At 56.0% G+C, this 14,097-nt stretch overlaps 5 protein-coding genes across 5 annotated transcripts; 2 read left to right on the top strand and 3 right to left on the bottom strand.

Annotated features, from left to right (window-relative positions):
- Positions 1-18: 18 nt before the first annotated feature.
- L226DRAFT_617757 (alpha/beta-hydrolase) lies at positions 19-4,260 on the bottom strand. Its single transcript, XM_067687081.1, has 12 exons — positions 3,806-4,260; positions 3,456-3,478; positions 3,204-3,401; positions 2,964-3,142; positions 2,876-2,909; positions 2,777-2,823; positions 2,661-2,726; positions 2,393-2,610; positions 1,836-2,329; positions 1,652-1,776; positions 1,001-1,602; positions 19-946 (listed from the first exon to the last, which is right to left on the bottom strand). The coding sequence occupies exons 1-12, from the start codon at positions 3,971-3,973 to the stop codon at positions 149-151; spliced, it is 2,952 nt and encodes a 983-aa protein (XP_067528663.1). The 5' UTR covers positions 3,974-4,260; the 3' UTR covers positions 19-148.
- A 281-nt stretch (positions 4,261-4,541) lies between these two features.
- Positions 4,542-5,559, top strand: L226DRAFT_368625 (uncharacterized protein). The gene is made up of 2 exons (XM_067674287.1): positions 4,542-5,433; positions 5,485-5,559. Exon 1 carries the CDS (start codon positions 4,641-4,643, stop codon positions 5,397-5,399), a length of 759 nt encoding a protein of 252 aa, XP_067528662.1. The 5' UTR covers positions 4,542-4,640; the 3' UTR covers positions 5,400-5,433; positions 5,485-5,559.
- A 344-nt stretch (positions 5,560-5,903) lies between these two features.
- On the bottom strand, positions 5,904-7,235 carry L226DRAFT_617755 (uncharacterized protein). The gene is made up of 7 exons (XM_067687080.1): positions 7,051-7,235; positions 6,878-6,960; positions 6,685-6,794; positions 6,430-6,615; positions 6,287-6,355; positions 6,079-6,229; positions 5,904-6,025 (listed from the first exon to the last, which is right to left on the bottom strand). Exons 1-7 carry the CDS (start codon positions 7,105-7,107, stop codon positions 5,914-5,916), a joined length of 768 nt encoding a protein of 255 aa, XP_067528661.1. The 5' UTR covers positions 7,108-7,235; the 3' UTR covers positions 5,904-5,913.
- Positions 7,236-7,470: 235 nt separating this feature from the next.
- L226DRAFT_368581 (uncharacterized protein) lies at positions 7,471-10,346 on the top strand. Its single transcript, XM_067674286.1, has 5 exons — positions 7,471-7,526; positions 7,625-7,859; positions 7,910-9,035; positions 9,091-9,257; positions 9,316-10,346. Exons 2-5 carry the CDS (start codon positions 7,719-7,721, stop codon positions 10,327-10,329), a joined length of 2,448 nt encoding a protein of 815 aa, XP_067528660.1. The 5' UTR covers positions 7,471-7,526; positions 7,625-7,718; the 3' UTR covers positions 10,330-10,346.
- A 221-nt stretch (positions 10,347-10,567) lies between these two features.
- Positions 10,568-13,676, bottom strand: L226DRAFT_541035 (uncharacterized protein). Its single transcript, XM_067681989.1, has 5 exons — positions 13,559-13,676; positions 13,202-13,366; positions 11,999-13,148; positions 11,780-11,943; positions 10,568-11,721 (listed from the first exon to the last, which is right to left on the bottom strand). Exons 2-5 carry the CDS (start codon positions 13,340-13,342, stop codon positions 10,909-10,911), a joined length of 2,268 nt encoding a protein of 755 aa, XP_067528659.1. The 5' UTR covers positions 13,343-13,366; positions 13,559-13,676; the 3' UTR covers positions 10,568-10,908.
- Positions 13,677-14,097: the final 421 nt, after the last annotated feature.

Genomic DNA, 14,097 nt, shown 5'->3' with positions numbered 1-14,097 from the left:
TGGACCAGACGCCAAAGTGACTGCGATGGAGTCCGCATACTCTGCGTCCTCAAAGGATCAGTTGTGCATGTATATATAACAAACCGCTTGATATGTGTCCGGTGCAATACTAGGGTATCACGAAAGATAGAACAATCTAAAGCTCATTCTAAGGCGCAGCCGCCCCTTGCGACTTCCTGTTATCCGCCATAAGTCGGGCAAACCGCGACATGATCTTCTCTCCCCGCGACGTCGACTCCAATTTCTCCGAGCGATGGTCCTTCCCTCCCTTGCCATTCGCGGTGATAGACCCACCTTCTGCGTCCTTCTCGTGAGTTTCGGGGTCTACATTTCCCTCTCCATGCCCGTGTTCGTGTTCGTGCCGGTGCGAGTGTTGGTGCTTGTGCGTATGCGTGTGCTTGTGCTTGTCAGCGTCGCGGTCAGGCGTAATCGTCAGGAAGTCGACGATGAGCGACCAAAGGTTATTGCCGCTGAGAGCGTGTTCGTCCATGAACACCGCCTGGTCCGCGACCAACGCCAGCCTCCGCGCCTCCTCTGTATCCCGCCGCGACACGATGCTACTTGGCGGCGGATGCTCGTCTTCGTCCAGGGCCCAAGCCCAAGCCCAGCTGCTCGACGCCGCGATGTCCCCGTCCACGCCGATCTCGTGTGCAGGCTTGCCCGAGTCCGAGGTCGCACCGCTGAAGTACTGCTGTAGCTGCGCCATGTTCCGGACTGCGTCCTGGTGCGCACGCTCGATGTTCCGCTGCCGGGCCTTCTCGATCGACTTGTACGTCTTCGCGAACTTCTTCGCGAACTTCGTGGTGCCCTCGACGTATCGCCGCACAGCGAGCTCAGAGAGCTCGCCGATAAGCTCGGGTGGGAGACGGAACGCGTCGAGCTCAGTCTCGGACTCTAGGGGGCGGATGATTCCGTGCGTCGAGATGCGTTCGCGGATCATCATGTCCTGAGAAGCAGTCAGATACTGAGGCAGAGTGGGATGTCGAGACGCGTAACTCACCAGACCGTTGTTATAGACGGAAGATTCACCAGCGTGTCTATGTGCCGGCTTTGCCTCCTCCTTGGACTCCTTGTCGTGCGGATGGAAGCGGGGACCTCCTACGTCCGAAGACCCCGTAGAACGACGCGGGTGCGCAGAAGAAGACGCTGTAGCTGTTGTCGTATGATTCCGGCGGAGAAGACCAGTCGTCGCTCGCGTAACGCTTGCGCTGAGCGCCCTACGCATCGACTTGCGGTGTTGGACAGTCGGAGCGGGCGGATCGACGCCTGAAGTGGAACTCCCGCCGCTCGCGACGGGTGGACTACTCGCATTGGCTGGGACTTCCGGACTCGAGCTGAAGGTAGCATCGGGTTGCGGCGTTGTCATCCTCGACGTTATGCTCGTTGACGCTTCACGTGAGTTCCGAGCTTCAGGCTTCGCAAGCAGGTTAGACTGGGTGCTAGCGGGAGAGGCGGTGATGGGGGCTTCGGGTATGATAGGGTTCTCCACGACAGGTGTTGGAAGCATGCCAGTTACGAATTTGATGAATGTAGCCATAGCGCGGAAGCAGTACTTCGCGGGCGTTGTGAACGCGAAGAGGATGGGAAGCGTGTGTGCACAATCTGAGTTTGGCAATGAGCAGGTATACGGCTGGACAGTAGTTCGGCATACCATCGTAAACTTGCAGATGGACCTTCGTGGGACCGTAGCGCTTCTCAATGCCGTCTAACGCGGGGTAAAGCTCCCTGGCTTCTGGCTTGACAGGATACTTGTCAGGGTAAGCCGCTTTGTGCGCGCTGTATCGACGCCGGTATCAGCGCTCCACGAGCAATGAACAATCGCAAACTGGACGTACAAGTAGATGATCTCATCTCGCAGCACCTCCTTGTCGCTCGCAATGACAAGGAGCGGAGGCAAGCCTCCGAGATAAGAGACAACGGGGCTGACCAACGGGTGCGTGAGCAGGTAGTTCGGCGCGTACATGTGCACCTGTCTATCAACTGCGAGCTCCTCGCCCTTCTGCGTGACCATGGACACCCGCTGGCTACGGACACCCTCCATGCTGGTCGGAATTGGTATAGACCCGGTACCTCCGAGGTGCAGGGTTTGATTGGAAGTCGAGACGGGGATACTGTAGTCTGGCGTTGTCGGACGCGAAGTAGAACTTGCGGGGTGCGCTTCCGCGTCAGATGCAGGTACGTCGAGCTTCCCATCCTTAGTCCTGTGACGAACGGCCTCGCGGATCCGTTGGCGCAAACCTTGATGTACTCGCGTGGTGAGATCATCTGGCGGAGGCGGCCATAAGGTGCTCGGTTTGTGCAAGGATAACCCATACTTGGGGATAATATCCTAAGCGTCGGAAGTTCATACCTCAGCAGCGTGTACAATGAGGTCGAGCAAAACCTTACGTACCGTCGCAGTGTTTAAATGAATGCTGGGGTAGGAATGAGTCAAATCGCACCACGGCGAGATGAGCACTGCCCCACCGGGTAATGGCAGGCCCGAGTCTCGTACAACCTGCAGAAGTGCGATGCAAAGTCCACCACCGGCGGAGTCGCCGGAGAATACGATGTTCGATGGCGAGACCGGTGTATGCAGAGCTCCGGCAGGAGGTCGGATAAGGTACAGGTCTAGATGTATGATGAGTGCTACTGACGTTGTCTCAGGCGCGTGCACTTACATGCAGCGAGGAAGTCTTGTATAGCACATGGGAAGGGGTATTGAGGTGCGAGGCGATAGTTGATGGCTATATGCGCGTTAGCATCTTCGTCTGTATACTGAAGCGAGAGAGCTCACTGAAAACGCGGCCATTGATCTTGCGCGCCAGTCGCTGGATGGAATATCTACAGCGCGATGAGCATTGACGCAACATCAACGTGGATATTCCGAACTGACCTCTCCTGGTCGATGCTGCCAAAGTAATAACCGCCTGAAACAAGTCAGATTGACAGCCAAATACTGCATCCCGAATGGATCGACGTACCTCCATGCGCATACAGTATGCATCGCATCTCATCCATCTCGGGCTGGTACTGCGCGGGCAATTCTTGCTGCGTGTTTCCGTTCTCGACAGGTGCGCCGTCATGAGACATGCCTCGCGCTTTCTGTTTCTTCTTTGCCTCCTGCCAGTCTTTCTTGGCTACGATCCACTCGGCGTCCACACTACCACAACCCAGGCGTAGGCGTGAACTCAGATCCACTCATGAATACCGTGAAGACGCACCCTTTGACCCCTCGCACCTGCCACCACTTCGTACCTCCGACAACACGCTTGGTCACCTCTTCGCCGCCTAGCGCCTTGATGAGGTACGTCGCGGCTTCATCGCAAGAGGACATAGGCACGAGTAGTCGCACTACGTGCACCCAGGGGGGACTCGGAGTCCGTGTGTTGGAAAATGCTTGCAGCTCCTCCACAGTGTGCCTGCGGGATACGAGGTTAATCTTGTCTCTCGCACATAGTCCCAACGATTCCTACTTTGTGGCGGCTTCCATGAACGACTGAGGAATGATGTTAGCATTGGTCACAAGATTCGCGAGATGCGCGACCGTAGGATGGGCGATGGGGCAACCAGCAAGTACGATCCCCGCGCAGACCTTGTTCGAGGCCGCTACGCCGGCTATATGCGCGCGCAAGTACGCATTCCAGTGCGCGCGACTGACCTGCGGAGGGCCAGCCTCGATAACTCTGCGCGATGGCATGCGACGCAACAAAATGACCGCTGGGACGTTATCATCATAAGAGTTTCTCGTACGATAACATATAGCAACTTATGTCGCGCACGTTCCGCGAAGAGGGCACAATGCAGAACTTGTTGGAGCACGTACCTTTACGATATTGAACGCCTCGTCGTAGAGCAGCTCCTCCTTCCTGAGTCTTGTCGTCTCCTCCTCATCGTGATCCTTCGATATCCTCTCGAAATAGTGCTTGACAAGAGTCTCGAGGATGATGGGCCCGAGAGTGAGCCCGGTCTTGCGCGTGAGAGCATTGACCATGGTCGCGACTTGGTCGCGTCGTCGTCGAAGTTCGCGGCGAAGCGGGAGTAGCGAGAGACCGGAGCTGGACGTCGATAGCGACAGAAAGCCTGCTCAGGTGATGATGGTAGACGGAGACTAAGACTTAGAGGACATCATTAATGTCGAGTGGGGCAGTACAAGGATTTGTCTCCATATGCGGTCCGTCAACGACGTCGCGCGTCCGAGCTGCGTGAGCGATGATGACAAATAACCGACATTGACCGCAGTGGGCTCATCACCAGGTCCTCTCGGAAATAACGCTGGATGTCGAAGACGGTGAGGGTGGTTTGGATTGAATGATTCAATGAATCTCCCGAGTCCATTTGTCGTGGTCGACGGAAGAGTTGTAGCCGCCGGAGGACTGCGCCGGAGATTGTCGCCGTCGACGTCGACAGCGTCCATGGTCCATCTTGTCTGTCGGCACCATCTGCAGTCCTTGTTCACCATCTTCCAGCAGTCCAAGAACGTGCGCGAGCATCAAGTCATGCGATTCTATCTTTGTCGTCGTCGGAAACAGCGATGACCGCTTCTAGGGCTACTGCCGAGGCTTCGCGGGTCTCATGCTACCTGCCAAGTTCCCTCAGCTCTCCCACCGAGCTCGACGACGTCCACGCTCCTTCACTCGACCTCCAGCACACCACGCACCATGGGCTGCTGCATCGTGCGACGGCACAACAGCCAGGACGGGACGAAGCGGCGACGGCGTCCTCGTCCGTTCGCGCGGCACCTCGGGATCTCGCTCACAACGTGCGCATTCCTCTTCGCCTCCTTCGTCCTCTTCCTCCTCGTCGGTCTCTCGCTCCCGCTCATCAAAGACATATATCTCTTTGAGCTCGAGTTCGCGACGAGGCTCGACCAGCCCGTCACGTCCGTCGCGACAAGCCTCCGCTTCGGCGTGTGGGGTGTCTGCGCGACGAGCGACCTCAACACGAGCGAATGCTTCACGATGCTGGGCTACACCATCCCGGAGGACATCCTCAACCTGACGGGCTACCCTGCGCTCATCGACGACGTCGCGGACGGAGTGACCGCCGTCCTTGTCCTCCACCTTGTCGCCGCAGGACTGGCGTTCGTCGGCGTCTTCTCGTCCCTCTTCCTCGAGTCCAATGCGATGTGCATCCTCTCCCTCGTCACGTCCATCTTCACTGTCCTGGTCGGCCTCGTCGTCTTTGGCATCGACCTCGCGGTCATCCTCGTTGGAAAGGAAAGGGTCGGTCCGCTGACGGACTTCAACTACTCTGCCAACTGGGGCCCTGCCCTGTGGCTGGTGCTAGTTGGGGTCGTCCTCAGCTTCATCGGCATGATCCTCATGTCCGTAGTCGTATGTCGCTGTTGCGGCGTCGGACGGCGGCACCACCACCATCACCACCATGCAGAGGAGATCGTTGTCGAAGTCAAGGCGTAAGGAGGACTTTATCCGACAGCCTGTTCATTCATTGGTGAGCCGATCGTGTCTTCATCTCCGATAATGTGACTTACCACGCCTATAGCTTCGCATATACCCACTTTGACGACCCATCACGACCTTCACGACCTTCACGCTGCACATAATTCTGTCAAAGTTCATCGCGCTGTGTACCGTTAGTGTTACGCAAGCTCTTGTATCGATCACCTGGTCTCTGAACCGATTGTTATCGCACGTTTGAGTTGGGTATGAGCACCAGTCAGGTACAGTCAGATGTCAAGACGAAGGCACCTATAGTTGGCCGCCACATTCCTCGACCAGGTGAGAGCTCCCTCGGTTCTCTTCCGCAGAGATGCCCAAGCTGAATCACTCTCACCTGGTCTATGGGCGGCGATCCAGACCTCGCGGACAAGACTCTGCAGTATTGCAATCGCATTCGACCCATAACAGCGTACATAGTCCTGCTCAGAATAAGTTACACACCCAGGTAGGTGGTGACATTGTGCTCGGTGCTTCAAAGCACAGTCGAGGTCCGTGCGCGCTTCGCTGGACGCGGAGAGTCGCAGACATCGTCCTCTGCGCCTCTTTTCTTGTTCTCCTTCCCGAGACGCCCAGCACGAACGGGGCTTGCGGGTAGCGTGAGTGCCAGTCGATGAGCCGTAAAGAATATGCAACGTACCTTGAGGCCGGCTCAACAACGATGTTCTCGAGCGAAGTCATCACCTCGACCTCCTCCTCTTCCCGGAGGTCGTCTTCCAAGCTCGCCTCTCCATTCGTGTGCTCCTTGATTGCGATCGAAGGTCTCCTCTGAATGCAAGCATTGCCCTTTGCTGTGACAGGCGGGTCAACCAGGTGCGATACTTGAGTCTTTAAGAGGATTGACTAACCCGTCTTTAAAGCTGGAGTCGAGACTGGCGTGCTCTCAGCCTCAGGCTGAAGGGTCACGGAGTATTCCCCTGGACGATGCGACCAAATTAACGATATCGTTCTTCATACTCTAGCATGGGCTTACGACAACAAAGATGCTCACCTTGTTTCTCTGGGGCAGCAAATCCTTCGCCATTGGTCGCTTGCGGGGTCTCCTCGCGGTTGTTCGAAGTTCCTACTCCCGGCGTTGATGTCGACGCAACGGCCCCCGACGCTGCTGATTCCACCTCCTCGATCGTGTTCTTTGACTTCTTGTTACGATGCGTTCTCTCCCGCTTTGGTGCTGCAGCTGGTTGCCCTCATCAGAACCTGGAGCATAACGACGGAAGAGGACCGAAGCAAAGAAGAGTCGACTCACCTTTCGCCATCGGTCGGTCTCGTGCCGGGCCCCTCGGGCACAACCCACTCCGCATCATGACCTTCTGCCTCTTCATTGCTGCGGGACCCATCACTTGCTCCAACGCCCTACTGCTTTGCACGACATTACTCAGTACCGGTTCGCACGCGAAAAAGGACGCCGCGGAGGACAGAGGCAGCGACGAGAGACTCACACTCCAGTAATGCTAGGCATCTCGATCTTGAGTAGCTCTTCGATTATTGCTTCGTTCTTCTGCGTGGCACGGATGTTGTTTCTCTGTGAGCGGGATTCAAGAGTGTCAGTCTACGGAAGGTCTCGGACCTCGGAGCGCATTAGTCCCCAACCACCAGGCTCATGCACACGCACCTTTGCGAGAGTCTGAAGATCCGGCCGTTTCAGCTGCGACAGGTGTTCGCGGTTCATGTTCTAGGCCTTTTGTGGTATATTGGAGGGGAAGCGTGGAAGGAGTTAGGAAGTGTGACTGAAGGTGAGGATGGTTGTGGCCGAAGAGAGCGAGCTCGACGGGCGCCACAGGCGCGTAGACGCGTACCAACGCGGTGCGCGTGACCGGCATGACGCGAGCTCCCTCCACCTCGTTCTGTTTCTGACGATTACATAGTACACATTGACAGAGCAGGTGAGATTATCTTCGCGGAATAATACGAGTCGGCCGCACGTAGAGACTGACACCACTGAAGATTCGTCGACCTCGGCCACCTCGGCCATCAACGCCTCCCCGCACCCTTCCGATTCGACATCCCGGTTTGGCCAACAACAGTTGCGCTTTGCGTCTGCGCTCCGGACTCGTAAAAAATACCGGGTTGCTGTGACCCGCGAAGCCGGTATGTCACATTCGATCCTCTTCATCGTCATCGCCAACCACCGTCCCTTCTCCGTCCGTCTCATTCACTTGGTTCTGTTGCTGAAGGTACTACAATAGAATCCGTCGATTCTCTCTTCGAGAGCCTCCCGCCTCAACTCTACCCACACCAACGTCAAGGCGACATCCATCTCGAGGTGAACTGCGAACCCAAATGCACTGCAAATCCATCGTCATCGAGCACAAGGCCTTTATGGACACGTTCACAAGCACGCACCCTTTGAGGTGGCGTCCGAAAGACTTTCTCGCCGACATACCGACCCCAGCCACCGAGACCGAGATGTACGCTACCCTGGTGAGTCGTGCCATCTGTGCATGCTTTTCGTCTACTGACCATTACTGTAGCCTGGTGCTCTCAACAAATCAGGTCTCTGCCCTGGTTACACCTTCGTAGCGACTCCCCACGAAGCCGACAATGCAAACCCCACGAACCAGGCAGTCGACTGTGGCATGTACAAGTCCGGTTCTGCGCCGCAAGCTGCGGCAGCTGCCGACGGAACCTACGCTCCCGTCGACTGGTCCAGAATAGAGATCTCAATTGAGTGCAAGGTAGACTGCACTGAACAAGACCCGTTCGACGCGACTGCGGCCGACGACCAAGCCACTTCCGAGAAGCGGAAGCGAGCTCTTGGCGACATCCTCTCGATCGCCGAGCTCGTCTTCCAGTATCAGCAGCGAGCATGTCACTTCATGATTCTATTCCTTGGCGACTTCGCCCGCATCGTTCGCTTCGATCGCTCCATCATCTTCGCGACTACCAAGTTCAACTACAAGACCGAGACGAAGAAGCTCGCCGAGTTCCTCTGGCGCTACTCTCACAGCAGTCCAGCGCAGCGTGGTCACGACCCGACCGCTACGCGCGTCGAGAGGGGCGACAAACTTTGGAGAACAATGATGGCGAAGAAGGGAACGAAGGATGGGGTGAATCCGGACTACGTCCAGAAGCTCTTCGACGATTCTCTCGACGAGGCTTGGCCGTGGTGGCAGCTCGAGGTGCAGATTGCCCCCCCTCCCGGGAAGCGTACCCCTCGAATGTCCCGCACTCGAAAATTCCTGGTGGGAAAGCCGCACTTCCTGGCATCGGGAGTGACTGGCCGGGGCACCCGTGGTTACGTCGCCCTACCCCTCGATAACTCCGGCAGGCCTCGCGAGCGGTTCGTATACCTGAAGGATGCATGGCGCGTCGATGACAAGGGCGTCGAGAAGGAGGGCGACATCCTATACAAACTCAACAAGGCAAAAGCTGAGTTCGTACCGACCTTGGTCTGTCACGGCGACCTCAGCGGTCCCGAACAGACAACGGATTGGCGGTCTCTGTGGAAGGAGCATCATCCTACGGCCGATGAATCTGAGTGCCCGCTAAAGAGGCATCAGCACTATCGGCTGGTCGTCCAGCAAGTCGGAAAGCCTCTCACCGAATTTGGTCCGGGGTCTGACGATCTTATTTTCGCGATCGGCTGTGTGCTTAAAGGTGAGTCATGGCCAACATGATCATTTCCGTATAGATGCTGACATATGTATGTCAGCGCACGCAGCCGCGTACCGTCTCGGTATCATTCATCGAGACATAAGCGCAGGGAATATCCTCCTGTGGAAGGACACCGATGGTGAATGGTACGGTCTTCTCAATGATTGGGAGCTTTCAACACGACACAACGTCAAATATGAGGACTGTAGACAGTCCGACCGTGTCGTAAGTGTCATGGTTCCTCTTCGCTTGGGATGTTCGTGAACTCACGTGAATTCTTCAGGGTACGTGGCAGTTCATGTCGGCACACGCCCTCAACGACGATACCAGGCGCATTATCCTCCCGGACGAGCTCGAGTCCATCTTCCACGTCCTACTCTACCTCGCCGTCCGTTTCCTTCCTCACAACATTCCAGATCAAGACGTGGGCCAATTTCTCCACGACTACTTCGACAGAACTGGTGCCCGCTGCGGCTGGGCAAAACAGAGCGCTATGCATTGTGGTTATATCAGCTTGAGGACATACAATGGCGATCTGGACCCCGATAATGTGACGTTGCGGTTTGGATTCGATCCTTCCGAACGTCTGCTCCCAACTGCTATCGCCGGACGGCAGGCCACGCCACTCCCTGTTGAGGCGCCTGCAGTCACACCGCCGTCAAGGTCTCTACCCCGTGTGTTAGACTCGACAATCTCGACGGCGCTGATGCAAGAATACCCTCCGCTTGTTGCCGACAACGCTCTTCCTGTGACTACGCAGGAGAAACCGACGTCTCTCAGACGCACGCATCCATTGAACGCCATTGTCGATCAACTACTAAAGTGGTTCCAAGCCTTCTACGCCTTGGACGAACTGGGAAGGGGCACATCCGAGTGGGTACCGGACACGATGAACACCAAGAGGCCCTCCGAGCGCAGCAGATACCGGAGGTTGTGCTCAAACAAAGCCTCGAACTTGTCTCTTGCGTCTACGGCGGCCGAGCAAGCCATCAGTCAGCCATCTACAACGGTGGCCGGTCCCGCGACTACTACCGCAAAGGTAGAGGAGCTCCACGCGCTCGCCAGCAACCTCTTTTCGCATGATCCCTTCTTCAACCTCGTCCTCCACTCGCTGAAGCAACCATGGCCGGAGAATGACAAGGGCGAGGACAAGAAGCCGAAGGGTGGGGTCACGGTTGTTGTTCCCGAGTTTCAGGTTCCAGTCGTAGCCGACACGTTCACGAGATTGAAGAAGCGGGAACTTGAAGAAGTGGACGCGAAGGAGCGAATTCGAAAACGGAGGAAGATGCACCGATAACTTGCTTACACATCGTGATCACGTTCTCCCGTTGTCATGGACTGCTCCTCCGCCCATCGCATATCTGCCGTCGCACAATTATCCTCCTATTTTCTGTCGGGCTGCTCTTGATACCAAATTCAATCATGTCCCACTGTTGTCTATCGCTTTGTCTTGACGCTGTCGATCCCGCCTCTTGTATCAATTTCGCCTCGTTGTACATAGCTACTAGGCATCCGTGACGTATCTATCCGTTCATGCACACAAGTTCGACGAATTTCCCCGCAACCTGTGCGTTCGTCGAGATCACACCGAGAGTAAAGACGAACAACCTATGAACTATCAAACGCAAGCAATTGCATTATGGGAGGACCCACGGACAACCGGACACGTACGAGTTCAGTGGTGTTAGACCACTGAGCGGCCGACACTTATGCAACAGCGAGGTACATGAATAAGTTGAATGCAAAGGAAACGAGCTTAGGCGCAACGACGGAAGATGCGGAGAGTGCAGATGACATGCGATGGAGGAGAGGGGGGGAGTGAACGGAATATTCAACGGGTAGAGTCCGGATCGGGGAGTGGAACGGTGTGCTGGTCTCAAATTCGACTCCTCTTGCTCGTACTGGGCGCCGGTTGAGCATTGTCGAGAGTATGCTTCCTGGACCTGTTTGGAGCCAACCCGACAGTGTCTTCGGCCTTCACATACTTCACCCGCAAATCCTCGCCTTTATCGTCCGTCGGCCACTCCGTCGCTCGCGTCATGAACTCACGGAACAGAGCGATGACAGGACGGTGTTCCCTGAGAGATATAGGTGCCGGCCCCTGGTCAGAGTGGGCCGGCGCAACCTTGCGCTGTCCACGTCGCCGAGATGCCTTCGGAGCCCTCGACTTTCCTCTTGAACGAACTTTGGTTGGCTTCGGCGGAGTCACCGGTGGTGCATCTGCCTCCACATTTGACATCTGCCCCAGCGCGCTCCAGAACGCGTTCACGTCCTCGTGTGCAGGGACAGGACGTGACGGCTGACCAGGAGCGTTCTCCTCGGCATACACCTCCTTAAAGGAGCACAGCAGCCGAGAGATCAACTCATCAAGGATGTGGGCCGTGTTCATGTCATTGCGCTGCACGAACTTCAGGGTGGTAGGCGTCAAGTTGTACGTGGTGATCGAAATGAAGCCGCCCTCCATGGCCATGGATTTTGCTGAGCCGCATCGGTACTCGCCATCAAAAGTGACGCAGCTGTCAAAGTAGTCCTCAAGGAATTTGGGGACTCTGTCGGGGTGGATGCTGTGTGGGAGGAAGCGGACGGCATGGAACAGCAGCACGTGAAAGAATGCCTCGATCTCATCTTCCACAAGGATCTCCTTGTCCGGATTGTTGAGAGCTCTCGCAGACATGAACTGCCAAGTACCCTGAACGATGGAAGATGAGTTGCGACGTGGTGTGGGACTTTGTCAGAAAATGACGTACCGTTCGGTCCGGTTGACGAGCTGCAGGTGAATCCACCCGTTTAGAAAGCTCCCAGTCGTTTAAAAGACCCATCCAGACGCCGTTGGCACCCTGATAGAGGAGGATATTGCCTGAACTGATGTCTCGATGGATGATACCAGCCTTCTCGTACGCCGCTTGATGTGCTGTCCACTCTCACATCAACATCATTCGAAGCACCGATAGTGAAGATAGACTGACCTAGTAGGCAGCAAAACACCGCACTGACCAGTTTGAATCCTGAACCAAATTCCTCCAAAGGCTTCCCGACCTCGGCGACCACCAAGCGGTAGTGCTGATGTTTCTTGAATGTGCGCTTGACTTGAGGGTTCTTGACCTTCCGCTTGGCCCAAGCGTCCTGAGACTCCGTGACCTGACCTTTGAGGTCGCCATGACAAACCAGGGTGGGGACAAAGGGGACCTTGTGGTGGTTGAGTTCCTCAAGCACGCAACCCTCCTGTTCGATCCCGTCATGATCGACCCGCCAAGCATCCTTCAGATATACAAAAGGTCCAACGAGCTGACCTCCGGCGTCGACTTCAACCGCAACGTAGCCACGGGTGCCACGGCCCACAACGCCTCCAGCGTCGAAGTGCGGCTTCCCAACGACGAAAGAGCGCGTGATGCGCGGCGGCTGATGCGAGCGCAGTCGGCCGCGCGGAGGTTCCGGCTCACCGCTCTTCCGTTGCACATGCACTTCGAGCTTGTACCACGGCCATGCGTTATCGAGCGACGCGTTGAACATCCGCTGCACGTGGTCATCGGGATTCGCCTTCTTCTCCTCTTGTCCCAGCTTCCGCATCTGCGCAACAAGAGGGTCACGGAGTTCGAGACGCGTAGCCGTCGGGTCGTGCCCTCGCTGCGCCGCGTCCCTCGCAGAGTAGCGGTAGAGGAAAGTGGTGAGGATAGCGCCATGCGTCTTGTAGTTGAACTTGGTGGTTGAGTAGACGCCGGAGTGGTCGAAGCGAACGATGCGAGCATAGTGCCCGAGGAAGAGGATCATGTAGTGGAGCGTGCGGTGTTGATGCATGAACACGTTCTCGACGTACGTGAGGATCTGACCAAGCGCCTTCTTGCGATCAGCAGCAATTGGCAACAGGTCGTCGGCGGACTCGTCGAACGGGTCTTGGTCGGTGGGGTCGACCTTGCACTCGATGGAGAGGTCTATGCGAGACCAGTTGACGCGTCTATTGTATTCGCCATCGCCCTCGTTGATCGGTTTGAACTTGGTGGGGTACAAGCCGAGATCGACGGCCTGATGGGTCGAGTCGTTTCGGTCGGACTTGTAGGGGGTCGAGGCACAAACCAGACGGTTGCTGTCGACGACGTCCGAGTTGTTGATTGTGTCGGTCTAGAGCTGTTGTTGAACGGAGGTAGCTCCGCAGGTAAAGAGAAACCACTTACGATCCACTTGTACATGTCTGTTTCATTCGAGAAACTCGGAGCACCGGAGAAGATGTTTTTGTTGAGTTCAGGGTAGTAGTCCTGAACATAGAGGTCCATGAACTCTTTGATGGTTGGGGGAATATCGATCTTGCCACGCATTGTGTCACGCAGTTCGCCTCGAGCCTGTTGGAGGGTAAAGTTCAGCGTCGAGTCGACAGTGTTGCGTCTATAGCGGGCAGGAGTAGAGTTATGAGGTGGGTTGCCCCGGTCTGGAAGCTTCCCAACAGTGGGTTGAGCAACGGACTGGGCGTGCTTAGTGTTGCGAGACATGGCAGTGGTGGTGAGGAGAGATGGGGTGGTGGTTGGGAAACGTACCTGGGAGCGGATTTTTATGTTGAGGTCTCGTGATATGTTTACCAGCCTTGCTATTGTGGGCTGGATCGAGCGAGCTGGGTTGTCAAAGCAGGCGCCGGACAAAAGGGTGGTGGTGGCGGGAAGAGAGGGTTCGAAATGCAAAGCGCCCGGATCTCGCGTTTGATCAATACCACGTGCTCGCTTCACAAAGGCTGTTGGACTCCGCTCTTTTCGTCATTGTGCTGCCTATGTCTACACACATACATATTCACACATTAACACAGACTATATGGCCAGGGTATCTGTATACGAGAAACAGGTTAAGACGATGAACCGATGTGTTCGTCGTCGTGGGGTCCAGGGTAGATGTGGCGGTGCCGAAGGGTGGTTAGAGAACTTACGCGGAACTCCTTCTCCGTGCGTGCTTCGAAGCGAATACACGTCGGAGTTTACAAAGCATACACAATACATTAATGAATATTATTGGGTCGCACTAGGACACCCTCTGAGTCGAATGCAAGAAGTAGGCCAAAGCTGTCATTAGGACACAACATCGTCGG

This window comes from Lentinus tigrinus (assembly GCF_003813185.1).
Source record: "Lentinus tigrinus ALCF2SS1-7 unplaced genomic scaffold L226scaffold_74, whole genome shotgun sequence".
Lineage (NCBI taxonomy): Eukaryota > Fungi > Basidiomycota > Agaricomycetes > Polyporales > Polyporaceae > Lentinus > Lentinus tigrinus.
Note: the sequence above shows the minus strand (reverse complement) of the source record. Positions and strands in the feature narration are given on the sequence as shown.

Excerpts from the sequence above, each read along its gene's own strand:
- L226DRAFT_368581 (XM_067674286.1), top strand. The coding sequence starts at position 7,719 with ATGCACTGCAAATCCATCGTCATCGAGCACAAGGCCTTTATGGACACG. Across the intron at positions 7,860-7,909 it reads CCGAGATGTACGCTACCCTG|CCTGGTGCTCTCAACAAATC; the intron begins GTGAGTCGTGCC and ends CCATTACTGTAG. Across the intron at positions 9,258-9,315 it reads GTAGACAGTCCGACCGTGTC|GGTACGTGGCAGTTCATGTC; the intron begins GTAAGTGTCATG and ends TGAATTCTTCAG.
- L226DRAFT_541035 (XM_067681989.1), bottom strand. The coding sequence starts at position 13,342 with ATGCGTGGCAAGATCGATATTCCCCCAACCATCAAAGAGTTCATGGAC. Across the intron at positions 13,149-13,201 it reads CAGACATGTACAAGTGGATC|ACCGACACAATCAACAACTC; the intron begins GTAAGTGGTTTC and ends CAACAGCTCTAG. Across the intron at positions 11,722-11,779 it reads CTCGTCAACCGGACCGAACG|GGTACTTGGCAGTTCATGTC; the intron begins GTACGTCATTTT and ends TCCATCGTTCAG.
- L226DRAFT_368625 (XM_067674287.1), top strand. The coding sequence starts at position 4,641 with ATGGGCTGCTGCATCGTGCGACGGCACAACAGCCAGGACGGGACGAAG.
- L226DRAFT_617755 (XM_067687080.1), bottom strand. The coding sequence starts at position 7,107 with ATGAACCGCGAACACCTGTCGCAGCTGAAACGGCCGGATCTTCAGACT. Across the intron at positions 6,961-7,050 it reads ATCTTCAGACTCTCGCAAAG|AGAAACAACATCCGTGCCAC; the intron begins GTGCGTGTGCAT and ends TCCCGCTCACAG. Across the intron at positions 6,616-6,684 it reads AGACCGACCGATGGCGAAAG|CTGCAGCACCAAAGCGGGAG; the intron begins GTGAGTCGACTC and ends GAGGGCAACCAG.
- L226DRAFT_617757 (XM_067687081.1), bottom strand. The coding sequence starts at position 3,973 with ATGGTCAATGCTCTCACGCGCAAGACCGGGCTCACTCTCGGGCCCATC. Across the intron at positions 3,479-3,805 it reads AGGCGTTCAATATCGTAAAG|TCGTTCATGGAAGCCGCCAC; the intron begins GTACGTGCTCCA and ends ATCATTCCTCAG. Across the intron at positions 3,143-3,203 it reads CAGGTGCGAGGGGTCAAAGG|TGTGGACGCCGAGTGGATCG; the intron begins GTGCGTCTTCAC and ends GGGTTGTGGTAG.